General features: G+C 48.2%; 1 protein-coding gene across 5 annotated transcripts in view; it reads right to left on the reverse strand.

Annotated features, from left to right (window-relative positions):
• Nucleotides 1-15,965, reverse strand: part of LOC140409368 (disintegrin and metalloproteinase domain-containing protein 12-like) — a 653,965-nt gene that overhangs the window by 543,879 nt on the left and 94,121 nt on the right. For all 5 annotated transcript variants that reach the window (XM_072497812.1, XM_072497813.1, XM_072497810.1 and 2 more), the window contains exon 3: nt 2,975-3,051. In XM_072497812.1, coding sequence (XP_072353913.1) covers nt 2,975-3,051 — 77 coding nt within the window. The remainder of the gene's footprint in view (nt 1-2,974; nt 3,052-15,965) is intronic.

Genomic DNA, 15,965 nt, shown 5'->3' on the forward strand with positions numbered 1-15,965 from the left:
GTGAGGGGAGTGCAGTGTGTGGGGAGTGCAGTGTGTGCGGGGAGTGCAGTTTGTGTGGGGAGTGCAGTGTGTGTGGGGAGAGCAGTGTGTTTGTGGGGAGTACAGTGTGTGCGGGGAGTGCAGTGTGTGTGGGGAGTGCAGTGTGTGGGGAGTGCAGTGTGTGAGGGGAGTGCAGTGTGTGGGGAGTGCAGTGTGTGCGGGGAGTGCAGTGTGTGTGGGGAGTGCAGTGTGTGTGGGGAGAGCAGTGTGTGGGGAGTGCAGTGTGTGTGGGGAGTGCAGTGTGTGGGGAGTGCAGTGTGTGTGGGGAGTGCAGTGTGTGCGGGGAGTGCAGTGTGTGCGGGGAGTGCAGTGTGTGGGGAGTGCAGTGTGTGCGGGGAGTGCGGTGTGTGTGGGGAGTGCAGTGTGTGTGGGGAGTGCAGTGTGTGGGGAGTGCAGTGTGTGTGGGGAGTGCAGTGTGTGCGGGGAGTGCAGTGTGTGGGGGGAGTGCAGTGTGTGTGGGGAGTGCAGTGTGTGCGGGGAGTGCAGTGTGTGTGGGGAGTGCAGTGTGTGTGGGGAGTGCAGTGTGTGGGGAGTGCAGTGTGTGTGTGGGGAGTGCAGTGTGTGCGGGGAGTGCAGTGTGTGTGGGGAGTGTAGTGTGTGCGGGGAGTGCAGTGTGTGTGGGGAGTGCAGTGTGTGTGGGGAGTGCAGTGTGTGAGACGAGTGCAGTGTGTGAGGGGAGTGCAGTGTGTGCGGGGAGTGCAGTGTGTGGGGAGTGCAGTGTGTGGGGAGTGCAGTGTGTGTGGGGAGTGCAGTGTGTGTGGGGAGTGCAGTGTATGTGGGGAGTGCAGTGTGTGCGGGGAGTGCAGTGTGTGTGGGGAGTGCAGTGTGTGTGGGGAGTGCAGTGTGTGCGGGGAGTGCAGTGTGTGGGGGGAGTGCAGTGTGTGTGGGGAGTGCAGTGTGTGTGGGGAGTGCAGTGTGTGGGGGGAGTGCAGTGTGTGGGGGGAGTGCAGTGTGTGGGGGGAGTGCAGTGTGTGGGGAGTGCAGTGTGTGGGGGGAGTGCAGTGTGTGGGGGGAGTGCAGTGTGTGGGGAGTGCAGTGTGTGTGGCGAGTGCAGTGTGTGTGGGACGAGTGCAGTGTGTGAGGGGAGTGCAGTGTGTGCGGGGAGTGCAGTGTGTGGGGAGTGCAGTATGTGCGGGGAGTGCAGTGTGTGTGGGGAGTGCAGTGTGTGCGGGGAGTGCAGTGTGTGTGGCGAGTGCTGTGTGTGTGGCGAGTGCAGTGTGTGTGGGGAGTGCAGTGTGTGGGGAGTGCAGTGTGTGCGGGGAGTGCAGTGTGTGCGGGGAGTGCAGTGTGTGCGGGGAGTGCAGTGTGTGGGGGGAGTGCAGTGTGTGTGGGGAGTGCAGTATGTGCGGGGAGTGCAGTGTGTGTGGGGAGTGCAGTGTGTGTGGCGAGTGCAGTGTGTGTGGGGAGTGCTGTGTGTGCGGGGAGTGCAGTGTGCGGGGAGTGCAGTGTGTGCGGTGAGTGCAGTGTGTGGGGAGTGCAGTGTGTGTGTGGGGAGTGCAGTGTGTGGGGAGTGCAGTGTGTGGGGGGAGTGCAGTGTGTGTGGGGAGTGCAGTGTGTGTGTGGGGAGTGCAGTGTGTGTGTGGGGAGTGCAGTGTGTGGGGAGTGCAGTGTGTGGGGGGAGTGCGGTGTGTGTGGGGAGTGCAGTGTGTGGGGAGTGCAGTGTGTGTGTGGGGAGTGCAGTGTGTGTGGGGAGTGCAGTGTGTGCGGTGAGTGCAGTGTGTGCGGGGAGTGCAGTGTGTGTGGGGAGTGCAGTGTGTGTGGGGAGTGCAGTATGTGCGGGGAGTGCAGAGTGTGTGGGGAGTGCAGTGTGTGTGTGGGGAGTGCAGTGTGTGCGGGGAGTGCAGTGTGTGTGGGGAGTGCAGTGTGTGCGGTGAGTGCAGTGTGTGCGGGGAGTGCAGTGTGTGTGGGGAGTGCAGTGTGTGTGGGGAGTGCAGTATGTGCGGGGAGTGCAGAGTGTGTGGGGAGTGCAGTGTGTGTGTGGGGAGTGCAGTGTGTGTGGGGAGTGCAGTGTGTGCGGGGAGTGCAGTGTGTGCGGGGAGTGCAGTGTGTGTGGGGAGTGCAGTGTGTGGGGAGTGCAGTGTGTGGGGGGAGTGCAGTGTGTGTGGGGAGTGCAGTGTGTGTGTGGGGAGTGCAGTGTGTGGGGAGTGCAGTGTGTGGGGGGAGTGCGGTGTGTGTGGGACGAGTGCTGCCCCTCCACAGTCGCTGATGGTGACGGTACGGTGCCAGTTCGGTGGTGTGTATCTCCAGGGCAGGATTCTTCGAGCCTCTGTGCCAAAATCGCGATCAGCGCAGGAACGGAGAATGGGCGTTGACGGTGAAAAGCAGCATGACTCTGCTCCCGCGATTCTCCGGGGACCGGGGAATTGCCGTGAATCGCACGTGCGCGGTCTACGCGGGTAGGAGGCCATTGACAGAGGCCCCCGCGGCAAGTCTCCGATGAAAACTGCCCGAGTTGCTGTTGCCGCGGTTCTAACCACGGTTTGCCTGTCGGGAATGGCCGGAGGTGGCTGCGGAGTCAGTTCGTGGCCGCCCTGGTGGGGGGCAGTGGGATCCTTCACCGGGCGGGGGGGGGGGGGGGGGGGGGGCTCACGGTCAGCCAGACTAGCGATCGGGAAAGTCCAGAGTGAAACACCCGCGTTTTGATGCTGTAGTGGGGACATAGCCCCACTGTTGGAGAATCCCGCCCGGGCAATCGCACCGCGTGTTGCTGCCAGCAGAGGGAGCTGAATAAAGACGGAGCCAAATCCCCCTCCCTCACCCGGCCTGGTTTGGAATAATTCGGGATTATCCCAGTCGGAGGGTCACAAGTTGAGGGAGTCTTATCAGGTCACCAATCTTTGGGGATCCTCCTGGAGGGCTGACTGACTGGCCGTGCACACAGCAGACTGAATCGAAACACGCGGACGATAGTTTGGTGATCAGCTGGCTGACTTACTCGTTCCTGCTCAGGTCCAGCACTCGCTCCTCTCCCCCAATCTCCACCGAGACGCTGATGTGTTCTGGATGGTCGCTCTGCACAGGGCAGAAAGAAACACTTGTTATTGAGCTGGGATGATGTTCTGCCACCCTGCCCACAACAGCCATTCTTCCAAAGGAGCAACGCCTCTGTCCTTGATTTCTCCAAACTTTGGCACCTTGACACAATTCTCTTGAGCTGTCTCCTTCACTGAAGGAATACAACCCAGGAGGCCATTCTGCCCTCCAGGTTAACGCTGGTTACATTGAAGCACATTCCAGAAGATTATAGGTCAGTGAGCCTGACATCAGTGGGGGAGCTTTTGGAAAAGATCCTGAGGGACCGGATATCTGCACATTTAGTTGATAACAGATTGTAGATTACATTTTGGTTACTTTAGGAGTAACTGGTCAAGCTTAATTTAAATAGTGTAAATAAATGTTAGCTTTGTTTCTGAACTTAGCTTCAACGGTCTTTGTGAGCACCACACCATTCAGCCTGGTAACAAGAATCACAAAGAACACCACATGGTACCAGGTGTATCTTCCTAAAAAGTAATCATTGAGTAGAAAGTTAGCATCGAGTCTAGAAAGAATAGAAGAACAATCAAGTCGCTACAGAGATCGCAAAGACAGCACCAAGTTCCAGGTCGCAAGGTGGAAGGTCTGAAAAAGCCAGAACACCTCAGGACGACCGATAAACGAAGTCTAAACTGGAAAAATTTCAAACAGCAATTTGAAGTTTTTCTGTCTGCCTCCGCGTTAGAATCTACTCCTGATCACAGAAAAATCGTGCTCCTGCTCAATTTGGCTGCACTGCAGGCATTAGAATTGTTCCATTCATTTGAATTTACAGACAGAGAGGACAAAAAAAAGGTTTGAACGGGTGGGGGAGAAGTTTAGTGCGCACTGCAAAGTGCAAGTCAATGAGAGATACGAGCGATACATATTTAGGAAAAGGCTGTGGCTTTTAATGAAGAATCAGTACGTTCAGTTATTAAGGATTTAAGGCGAAGAGCGCCGGTCTGTAATGTATCCTCATTCCCGATTCAAAGTTGTGGGATCAAATAGTGCAGGTGCGTTTGAGAAGGAAGCGCAATCCGGAGCGCTGACTGTTATGTGCATGAGGGGTTTGCACATGACATCACAAGGCTGATGCCGTGTCGACGCTGTGGCCACGCCCGCTTGAAGAAACAATGCCTGGCATTCGGAAAAGGATGTTTAATATGCAGCAAACTCAATCCTTTTTGCCTCCCAATGCCGTTTCGCTTCAGCGATACCGGAAAACAACGCTAAAAGATCATTCTACACAAATAAGAAGGCCCTGAGCACACAAAGTAGAGGACCATAATGAAAACATTTTAAATTTACATGATGATTCCTCAAACTTTCCCATACCACAAGGATCTGTTTTGGGGCCACTGCTGTTTGTCATTTTTATAAATGACCTGGAGGAGGGCGTAGAAGGATGGGTGAGTAAATTTGCAGATGACACTAAAGTCGGTGGAGTTGTGGACAGTGTGGAAGGATGTTACAAGTTACAGAGGGACATAGATAAGCTGCAGCGCTGGGCTGAGAGGTGGCAAATGGAGTTTAATACAGAGAAGTGTGAGGTGATTCATTTTGGCAGGAATAACAGGAAGACAGAGTACTGGGCTAATGGTAAGATTCTTGGCAGTGTGGATGAGCAGAGAGATATTGGTGTCCATGTACATAGATCCCTGAAAGTTGCCACTCAGGTTGAGAGGGTTGTTAAGAAGGCGTACGGTGTGTTAGCTTTTATTGGTAGAGGGATTGAGTTTCGGAGACATGAGGTCATGTTGCAGCTGTACAACACTCTGGTGCGGCCGCATTTAGAGTATTGCGTGCAATTCTGGTCGCCGCATTATAGGAAGGATGTGGAAGCATTGGAAAGGGTGCAGAGGAGATTTACCAGAATGTTGCCTGGTATGGAGGGAAGGTCTTATGAGGGAAGGCTGAGGGACTTGAGGCTGTTTTCGTTAGAGAGAAGAAGGTTAAGAGGTGACTTAATTGAGGCATACAAGATGATCAGAGGATTGGATAGGGTGGACAGTGAGAGCCTTTTTCCTTGTATGGTGATGTCTAGCACGAGGGGACATAGCTTTAAATTGAGGGGAGATAGATATAGGACAGATGTCAGAGGTAGGTTCTTTACTCAGAGAGTATTAAGGGTGTGGAATGCCCGGCCTGCAACTGTAGTGGACTCGCCAACACTAAGGACATTCAAATGGTCATTGGATAGACATATGGACGATAAGGGAATAGTGTAGATGGGCTTTAGAGTGGTTTCACAGGTCGGCGCAACATCGAGGGCGGAAGGGCCTGTACTGCGCCGTAATGTTCTATGTTCTATGTTCATACAGGATGACTTCATTGTAGAAGTGGCAAACAGAGTTGATACACCGGATCCAAATGAAAAAGAAATGTTTCAAATTTCCAACTTCATCACAGATTGGACATGAAATATAAATGTTCCATTCAAGCTAGACATGGGTGCACAGGCAAATTTAATCACTGAAGCCGGTTTGGGACAAGTGCACAAAACTCCCAGAAGAAGAAAATCAAACTGGTGCCATTGCAATGGCGATGCCGTACTGACCAGAGGTTCGTGCGGCCACACGGCGCAGCACGCTGACACCTCCATGACAGTAGACTTCGAAATTATGGATAAGAACAAGTCGTCGCTCATTGGTGCAGATGCCTGTGTTAAATTCAATTTGGTCAAAAGAAATGAGACTGCCACCCAATACCAGCGTGAAGCTGGAGGCGAAGAATTAGTTGTTGCAGATGCGTTATCGAGAGCCACAAGCAATAATGCTGGAAAAGACTCTGAGGTTGTTCTGAATGTGAAGCGCTTGCTGCATTGGTCCACATGCTGCCACTGTCTGATGCAAAGCTAAAGCTGTTCAGATATCAAACTGAAAAAGACCAAATTCTGCAAAAGGAAATAAAAAAACCCAAGTGAAGGATGGCCCAACGGCAGTTGTCGAATTTTTCAAAGCATCAAGGATGATTTGACTGATAAATGGATTCCTGTTAAAGGGGACAGGATTGTATTCCCTCCTGTCTGAGACACAGTATCATGGAAAAGATACATGAAGGACATCGAGGGATAGAGAAGTGTTGCAGACGTGCCAGACAGTCAGTGTACTGGCCGGGCATCAATGGACATGTTGACACCGATGTGCAAGAGTTTACTGTCTGTCAAACACACCAACCATCCCAGTGCAAAGGAACCTTTGTAGCAAGTGAGATCGTCACAAACCCATGGTCATCGGTTGGGATGGATCTATTCTGTTTCAGAAGGAATGATTATTTGATCATTATAGATGATTATCCTGAAGCAATGACGTTGTCGGATTCGCCAGCTCACTCAGTGACAAGAGCAGCAAAATCTGTATTTGCTGGTCCGGATAATGGACACAAGGGGCAGGATTCTCCCGCAGCTGGAGCGATGGCCCGACGTCGCGAACCACTCCGGCGTCGGGCTAGCCGCAAGTTGCGGGATCCTACGCACTTCCGGGGGCTGGGCCGGCGCCGGAGGGGTTGGCGCTGTGCCAACTGGCGCTGGAGGGCCGCCGGGGTCCCACGCATGCGCAGAACCGCCGGTGTGTTCTGGCGCCTGCGCAGGGCGGTTCTTCTCCGTGCCGGCCATGGCGGAGTCCGACAGAGGCCGGCGCGGAAGGAATGAGTGCCCCCACGGCACAGGCCCGCCCGCAGATCGGTGGGCCCCGGTCTCGGGCCAGGCCACCGTGGGGGGCCCCCTAGGGCCGGATCAACCCCCACCCCCCGGACAACAGTAGACGGCCTCCCAGCCCAGTGGGACCATGTCCATTTCACGCCGGCGCGACTGGCCGAAAACGGGCGGCCGCTCGGCCCATCGAGGCCCGGAGGACTGCCGGGGGGGGGGGCCGCTGCCAACGGCCCCGACCAGCGAGGCGTAAACCCCGCCCCCGCACGAAAACCGGCGGCGAAGAATTCGGCAGCCAGGTCAGAGCTGCAGGGTGGGATTCACGCCGCCCCCCCCCGGCGATTCTACGACCCAGCGGGGGGCTGCAGAATCCCGCCCTGTTTCAGCAGTTGGGAATGGTTGTCCTTTGAATGTCATGTCATAATTAACCTCTAGGTGGAGCAAGTTGCATGTCTATATAAAGCAGTGACTCAGATCTCTGGGAGTGAACCCGAGAGCAGTGATCTTGACTTCAGTGATTGAGACTCCAGTGATAGAGAGTTCAGTGATAGAGAGTGATAGAGAGAGCAGTGATCAAGACTCCAGTGATAGAGAGTTCAGTGATAGAGAGTGATAGAGAGAGCAGAGATCGAGACTCCAGTGATAGAGAGTTCAGTGATAGAGAGAGCAGTGATCGAGAGAGCAGTGATCGAGACTCCAGTGATAGAGAGTTCAGTGCGAGAGAGAGCAGTGATCGAGAGAGCAGTGATTGAGACTCCAGTGATAGAGAGAGCAGTGATCGAGACTCCAGTGATAGAGAGTTCAGTGATAGAGAGAGCAGTGATCGAGAGAGCAGTGATTGAGACTCCAGTGATAGAGAGTTCAGTGATAGAGAGAGCAGTGATCGAGAGAGCAGTGATTGAGACTCCAGTGATAGAGAGAGCAGTGATTGAGACTTCAGTGATAGAGAGTTCAGTGATAGAGAGAGCAGTGATAGAGAGCAGTGATAGAGAGTTCAGTGATAGAGAGAGCAGCGATAGAGAGTTCAGTGATAGAGAGTTCAGTGATCGAGATTTCAGTGATAGAGAGAGCAGTGATCGAGACTTCAGTGATAGAGAGTTCAGTCATAGAGAGAGCAGTGATAGAGAGTTCAGTGATAGAGAGAGCAGTGATCGAGAGAGCAGTGATAGAGAGTTCAGTGACAGAGAGTTCAGTGATAGAGAGAGCAGTGATCGAGAGAGCAGTGATAGAGAGAGCAGTGATCGAGAGAGCAGTGATAGAGAGTTCAGTGACAGAGAGTTCACTGATAAAGACTTCAGTGATACAGAGAGCAATGATAGAGACTTCAGTGATAGATAGTTCAGTGATAGAGAGTTCAATGATAGAGAGTTCAGTGATAGAGAGAGCAGTGATAGAGAGAGCAGTGATAGAGACTTCAGTGACAGAGAAAGCAGTGATAGAGACTTCAGTGATAGAGGTAAGTGATAGAGAGCAGTGATAGAGACTCCAGTGATAGAGAGTTCAGTGATAGAGAGTTCACTGATAAAGACTTCAGTGATAGAGAGTTCAGTGATAGAGACTTCAGTGATAGAGAGAGCAATGATAGAGACTTCAGTGATAGAGGTAAGTGATAGAGAGCAGTGATAGAGACTCCCGTGATAGAGAGTTCAGTGATAGAGAGTTCACTGATAAAGACTTCAATGATAGAGAGTTCAGCGATAGAGAGAGCAGTGATAGATACTTCAATGATAGAGAGTTCAGTGATGGAGTTCACTGATAAAAATTTCAGTGATAGAGAGTTCAGTGATAGAGAGTTCAGTGATAGAGAGAGCAATGATAGAGACTTGAGTGATAGAGAGTTCAGTGATAGAGAGAGTAATGCTAGAGACTTCAGTGATAGAGAGTTCAGTGATAGAGAGAGCAGTGATCAAGAGAGCAGTGATAGAGAGTTCAATGATGGAGAGAGCAGTGATAGAGAGTTCACTGATAGAGAGTTCAATGCGAGAGAGAGCTGTGATAGAGACTTCAGTGATAGAGAGAGGGGTGATAGAGAGTTCAGTGATAGAGACTTCAGTGATAGAGAGAGCAGTGATTCAGAGAGCAGTGATAGAGACTTCAGTGATAGAGACTTCAGTGATAGAGAGAGTAGTGATGGAGACTTCAGTGATCGAGAGTTCAGTGATAGAGAGAGCAGTGATAGAGAGAGCAGTGATAGAGAGAGCAGTGATAGAGAGTTCAGTGATAGAGAGTTCAGTGATAGAGACTCCAGTGATAGAGAGTTCAGTGATAGAGAGAGCAGTGATCGAGAGAGCAGTGATTGAGACTCCAGTGATAGAGAGAGCAGTGATCGAGACTTCAGTGATAGAGAGTTCAGTGATAGAGAGAGCAGTGATAGAGAGCAGTGATAGAGAGTTCAGTGATAGAGAGAGCAGCGATAGAGAGTTCAGTGATAGAGAGTTCAGTGATCGAGATTTCAGTGATAGAGAGAGCAGTGATCGAGACTTCAGTGATAGAGAGTTCAGTGATAGAGAGAGCAGCGATAGAGAGTTCAGTGATAGAGAGAGCAGTGATCGAGAGAGCAGTGATAGAGAGTTCAGTGATAGAGAGTTCAGTGATAGAGAGAGCAGTGATCGAGAGAGCAGTGATAGAGAGAGCAGTGATCGAGAGAGCAGTGATAGAGAGTTCAGTGATAGAGAGTTCACTGATAAAGACTTCAGTGATAGAGAGAGCAATGATAGAGACTTCAGTGATAGATAGTTCAGTGATAGAGAGTTCAATGATAGAGAGTTCAGTGATAGAGAGAGCAGTGATAGAGAGAGCAGTGATAGAGACTTCAGTGACAGAGAAAGCAGTGATAGAGACTTCAGTGATAGAGGTAAGTGATAGAGAGCAGTGATAGATACTTCAGTGATAGAGAGTTCAGTGATAGATACTTCAGTGATAGAGAGTTCAGTGATAGAGAGTTCACTGATAAAGACTTCAGTGATAGAGAGTTCAGTGATAGAGACTTCAGTGATAGAGAGAGCAATGATAGAGACTTCAGTGATAGAGGTAAGTGATAGAGAGCAGTGATAGAGACTCCAGTGATAGAGAGTTCAGTGATAGAGAGAGCAGTGATCGAGAGAGCAGTGATCGAGACTCCAGTGATAGAGAGTTCAGTGCGAGAGAGAGCAGTGATCGAGAGAGCAGTGATTGAGACTCCAGTGATAGAGAGAGCAGTGATCGAGACTCCAGTGATAGAGAGTTCAGTGATAGAGAGAGCAGTGATCGAGAGAGCAGTGATTGAGACTCCAGTGATAGAGAGTTCAGTGATAGAGAGAGCAGTGATCGAGAGAGCAGTGATTGAGACTCCAGTGATAGAGAGAGCAGTGATTGAGACTTCAGTGATAGAGAGTTCAGTGATAGAGAGAGCAGTGATAGAGAGCAGTGATAGAGAGTTCAGTGATAGAGAGAGCAGCGATAGAGAGTTCAGTGATAGAGAGTTCAGTGATCGAGATTTCAGTGATAGAGAGAGCAGTGATCGAGACTTCAGTGATAGAGAGTTCAGTCATAGAGAGAGCAGTGATAGAGAGTTCAGTGATAGAGAGAGCAGTGATCGAGAGAGCAGTGATAGAGAGTTCAGTGACAGAGAGTTCAGTGATAGAGAGAGCAGTGATCGAGAGAGCAGTGATAGAGAGAGCAGTGATCGAGAGAGCAGTGATAGAGAGTTCAGTGACAGAGAGTTCACTGATAAAGACTTCAGTGATACAGAGAGCAATGATAGAGACTTCAGTGATAGATAGTTCAGTGATAGAGAGTTCAATGATAGAGAGTTCAGTGATAGAGAGAGCAGTGATAGAGAGAGCAGTGATAGAGAGTTCAGTGATCGAGATTTCAGTGATAGAGAGAGCAGTGATCGAGACTTCAGTGATAGAGAGTTCAGTGATAGAGAGAGCAGCGATAGAGAGTTCAGTGATAGAGAGAGCAGTGATCGAGAGAGCAGTGATAGAGAGAGCAGTGATAGAGACTTCAGTGACAGAGAAAGCAGTGATAGAGACTTCAGTGATAGAGGTAAGTGATAGAGAGCAGTGATAGAGACTCCAGTGATAGAGAGTTCAGTGATAGAGAGTTCACTGATAAAGACTTCAGTGATAGAGAGTTCAGTGATAGAGACTTCAGTGATAGAGAGAGCAATGATAGAGACTTCAGTGATAGAGGTAAGTGATAGAGAGCAGTGATAGAGACTCCCGTGATAGAGAGTTCAGTGATAGAGAGTTCACTGATAAAGACTTCAATGATAGAGAGTTCAGCGATAGAGAGAGCAGTGATAGATACTTCAATGATAGAGAGTTCAGTGATGGAGTTCACTGATAAAAATTTCAGTGATAGAGAGTTCAGTGATAGAGAGTTCAATGATAGAGAGAGCAATGATAGAGACTTGAGTGATAGAGAGTTCAGTGATAGAGAGAGTAATGCTAGAGACTTCAGTGATAGAGAGTTCAGTGATAGAGAGAGCAGTGATCAAGAGAGCAGTGATAGAGAGTTCAATGATGGAGAGAGCAGTGATAGAGAGTTCACTGATAGAGAGTTCAATGCGAGAGAGAGCTGTGATAGAGACTTCAGTGATAGAGAGAGGGGTGATAGAGAGTTCAGTGATAGAGACTTCAGTGATAGAGAGAGCAGTGATTCAGAGAGCAGTGATAGAGACTTCAGTGATAGAGACTTCAGTGATAGAGAGAGTAGTGATGGAGACTTCAGTGATCGAGAGTTCAGTGATAGAGAGAGCAGTGATAGAGAGAGCAGTGATAGAGAGAGCAGTGATAGAGAGTTCAGTGATAGAGAGTTCAGTGATAGAGACTCCAGTGATAGAGAGTTCAGTGATAGAGAGAGCAGTGATCGAGAGAGCAGTGATTGAGACTCCAGTGATAGAGAGAGCAGTGATCGAGACTTCAGTGATAGAGAGTTCAGTGATAGAGAGAGCAGTGATAGAGAGCAGTGATAGAGAGTTCAGTGATAGAGAGAGCAGCGATAGAGAGTTCAGTGATAGAGAGTTCAGTGATCGAGATTTCAGTGATAGAGAGAGCAGTGATCGAGACTTCAGTGATAGAGAGTTCAGTGATAGAGAGAGCAGCGATAGAGAGTTCAGTGATAGAGAGAGCAGTGATCGAGAGAGCAGTGATAGAGAGTTCAGTGATAGAGAGTTCAGTGATAGAGAGAGCAGTGATCGAGAGAGCAGTGATAGAGAGAGCAGTGATCGAGAGAGCAGTGATAGAGAGTTCAGTGATAGAGAGTTCACTGATAAAGACTTCAGTGATAGAGAGAGCAATGATAGAGACTTCAGTGATAGATAGTTCAGTGATAGAGAGTTCAATGATAGAGAGTTCAGTGATAGAGAGAGCAGTGATAGAGAGAGCAGTGATAGAGACTTCAGTGACAGAGAAAGCAGTGATAGAGACTTCAGTGATAGAGGTAAGTGATAGAGAGCAGTGATAGATACTTCAGTGATAGAGAGTTCAGTGATAGAGAGTTCACTGATAAAGACTTCAGTGATAGAGAGTTCAGTGATAGAGACTTCAGTGATAGAGAGAGCAATGATAGAGACTTCAGTGATAGAGGTAAGTGATAGAGAGCAGTGATAGAGACTCCAGTGATAGAGAGTTCAGTGATAGAGAGTTCACTGATGAAGACTTCAATGATAGAGAGTTCAGCGATAGAGAGAGCAGTGATAGATACTTCAATGATAGAGAGTTCAGTGATAGAGTTCACTGATAAAGATTTCAGTGATAGAGAGTTCAGTGATAGAGAGTTCAGTGATAGAGAGAGCAATGATAGAAACTTCAGTGATAGAGAGTTCAGTGATAGAGAGAGTAATGCTAGAGACTTCAGTGATAGAGAGTTCAGTGATAGAGAGAGCAGTGATCGAGAGAGTAGTGATAGAGAGTTCAGTGATAGAGAGTTCACTGATAGAGAGTTCAATGCTAGAGAGAGCTGTGATAGAGACTTCAGTAATAGAGAGAGGGGTGATAGAGAGTTCAGTGCTGGAGAGTTCAGTGCTAGAGAGAGGGATGATAGAGAGTTCAGTGATAGAGAGTTCAGTGATACAGAGAGCAGTGATAGAGAGTTCAGTGCTAGAGAGTTCAGTGATAGAGAGAGCAGTGATAGAGAGTTCAGTGATAGACAGATCAGTGATAGAGAGTTCAGTGCTAGAGAGAGGGGTGATAGAGAGTTCAGTGATAGAGAGTTCAGTGATAGAGAGAGCAGTGATTGAGACTCCAGTGATAGAGAGTTCAGTGATAGAGAGAGCAGTGATCGAGAGACCAGTGATTGAGACTCCAGTGATAGAGAGAGCAGTGATCGAGACTTCAGTGATAGAGAGTTCAGTGATAGAGAGAGCAGTGATAGAGAGCAGTGATAGAGAGTTCAGTGATAGAGAGAGCAGCGATAGAGAGTTCATTGATAGAGAGTTCAGTGATCGAGATTTCAGTGATAGAGAGAGCAGTGATCGAGACTTCAGTGATAGAGAGAGCAGTGATCGAGAGAGCAGTGATAGAGAGTTCAGTGATAGAGAGTTCAGTGATAGAGAGAGCAGTGATCGAGAGAGCAGTGATAGAGAGAGCGGTGATCGAGAGAGCAGTGATAGAGAGTTCAGTGACAGAGAGTTCACTGATAAAGACTTCAGTGATAGAGAGAGCAATGATAGAGACTTCAGTGATAGATAGTTCAGTGATAGAGTTCAATGATAGAGAGTTCAGTGATAGAGAGAGCAGTGATAGAGAGAGCAGTGAGAGAGACTTCAGTGACAGAGAAAGCAGTGATAGAGACTTCAGTGATTGAGGTAAGTGATAGAGAGCAGTGATAGAGACTCCAGTGATAGAGAGTTCAGTGATAGAGAGTTCACTGATAAAGACTTCAGTGATAGAGAGTTCAGTGATAGAGAGTTCAGTGATAGAGAGAGCAATGATAGAGACTTCAGTGATAGAGGTAAGTGATAGCGAGCAGTGATAGAGACTCCCGTGATAGAGAGTTCAGTGATAGAGAGTTCACTGATAAAGACTTCAATGATAGAGAGTTCAGCGATAGAGAGAGCAGTGATAGATACTTCAATGATAGAGAGTTCATTGATGGAGTTCACTGATAAAAATTTCAGTGATAGAGAGTTCAGTGATAGAGAGTTCAGTGATAGAGAGAGCAATGATAGAGACTTCAGTGATAGAGAGTTCAGTGATAGAGAGAGTAATGCTAGAGACTTCAGTGATAGAGAGTTCAGTGATAGAGAGAGCAGTGATCAAGAGAGCAGTGATAGAGAGTTCAATGATGGAGAGAGCAGTGATAGAGAGTTCACTGATAGAGAGTTCAATGCTAGAGAGAGCTGTGATAGAGACTTCAGTGATAGAGAGAGGGGTGATAGAGAGTTCAGTGATAGAGACTTCAGAGATAGAGAGAGCAGTGATTCAGAGAGCAGTGATAGAGACTTCAGTGATAGAGAGTTCAGTGATAGAGAGAGTAGTGATGGAGACTTCAGTGATCGAGAGTTCAGTGATAGAGAGAGCAATGATAGAGAGAGCAGTGATAGAGAGAGCAGTTATAGAGAGTTCAGTGATAGAGAGTTCAGTGATAGAGACTCCAGTCATAGAGAGTTCAGTGATAGAGAGAGCAGTGATCGAGAGAGCAGTGATTGAGAGTTCAGTGATAGAGAGAGCAGTGATAGAGAGCAGTGATAGAGAGTTCAGTGATAGAGAGAGCAGCGATAGAGAGTTCAGTGATAGAGAGTTCAGTGATCGAGATTTCAGTGATAGAGAGAGCAGTGATCGAGACTTCAGTGATAGAGAGTTCAGTGATAGAGAGAGCAGCGATAGAGAGTTCAGTGATAGAGAGAGCAGTGATCGAGAGAGCAGTGATAGAGAGTTCAGTGATAGAGAGTTCAGTGATAGAGAGAGCAGTGATCGAGAGAGCAGTGATAGAGAGAGCAGTGATCGAGAGAGCAGTGATAGAGAGTTCAGTGATAGAGAGTTCACTGATAAAGACTTCAGTGATAGAGAGAGCAATGATAGAGACTTCAGTGATAGATAGTTCAGTGATAGAGAGTTCAATGATAGAGAGTTCAGTGATAGAGAGAGCAGTGATAGAGAGATCAGTGATAGAGACTTCTGTGACAGAGAAAGCAGTGATAGAGACTTCAGTGATAGAGGTAAGTGATAGAGAGCAGTGATAGAGACTCCAGTGATAGAGAGTTCAGTGATAGAGAGTTCACTGATAAAAACTTCAATGATAGAGAGTTCAGCGATAGAGAGAGCAGTGATAGATACTTCAGTGATAGAGAGTTCAGTGATAGAGTTCACTGATAAAGATTTCAGTGATAGAGAGTTCAGTGATAGAGAGTTCAGTGATAGGGAGAGCAATGATAGAAACTTCAGTGATAGAGAGTTCAGTGATAGAGAGAGTAATGCTAGAGACTTCAGTGATAGAGAGTTCAGTGATAGAGAGAGCAGTGATCGAGAGAGCAGTGATAGAGAGTTCAGTGATAGAGAGTTCACTGATAGAGAGTTCAATGCTAGAGAGAGCTGTGATAGAGACTTCAGTAATAGAGAGAGGGGTGATAGAGAGTTCAGTGCTGGAGAGTTCAGTGCTAGAGAGAGGGATGATAGAGAGTTCAGTGATAGAGAGTTCGTGATACAGAGAGCAGTGATAGAGAGTTCAGTGCTAGAGAGTTCAGTGATAGAGAGAGCAGTGATAGAGAGTTCAGTGATAGAGAGAGCAGTGATAGAGAGTTCAGTGCTAGAGAGAGGGGTGATAGAGAGTTCAGTGATAGAGAGTTCAGTGATAGAGAGAGCAGTGATAGAGAGTTCAGTGATAGAGAGTTCATTGAAAGAGAGAGCAGTGATAGAGAGTTCAGTGATAGAGAGAGCAGTGATAGAGAGTTCAGTGATAGAGAGTTCAGTGATAGAGACTTCAGTGATAGAGCGTTCAGTGATAGAGAGAGCAGTGATAGAGTTCACTGATAGAGAGTTCAGTGAAAGAGAGAGCAGTGATAGAGAGTTCAGTGAAAGAGAGAGCAGTGATAGAGAGTTCAGTGATAGAGAGAGCAGTGATAGAGAGTTCAGTGCTAGAGAGAGGGGTGATAGAGAGTTCAGTGATAGAGAGTTCAGCGATAGAGAGAGCAGTGATAGAGAGTTCAGTGATAGAGAGTTCAGTGAAAGAGAGAGCAGTGATAGAGAGTTCAGTGATAGAGAGTTCAGTGATATAGTTCACTGATAGAGAGAGCAGTGATAGAGAGAGCAGTGATAGAGAGAGCAGTGATAGA

The sequence above is a fragment of the Scyliorhinus torazame genome, chromosome 3 (assembly GCF_047496885.1).
Source record: "Scyliorhinus torazame isolate Kashiwa2021f chromosome 3, sScyTor2.1, whole genome shotgun sequence".
NCBI classification, from domain to species: Eukaryota; Metazoa; Chordata; class Chondrichthyes; order Carcharhiniformes; family Scyliorhinidae; genus Scyliorhinus; species Scyliorhinus torazame.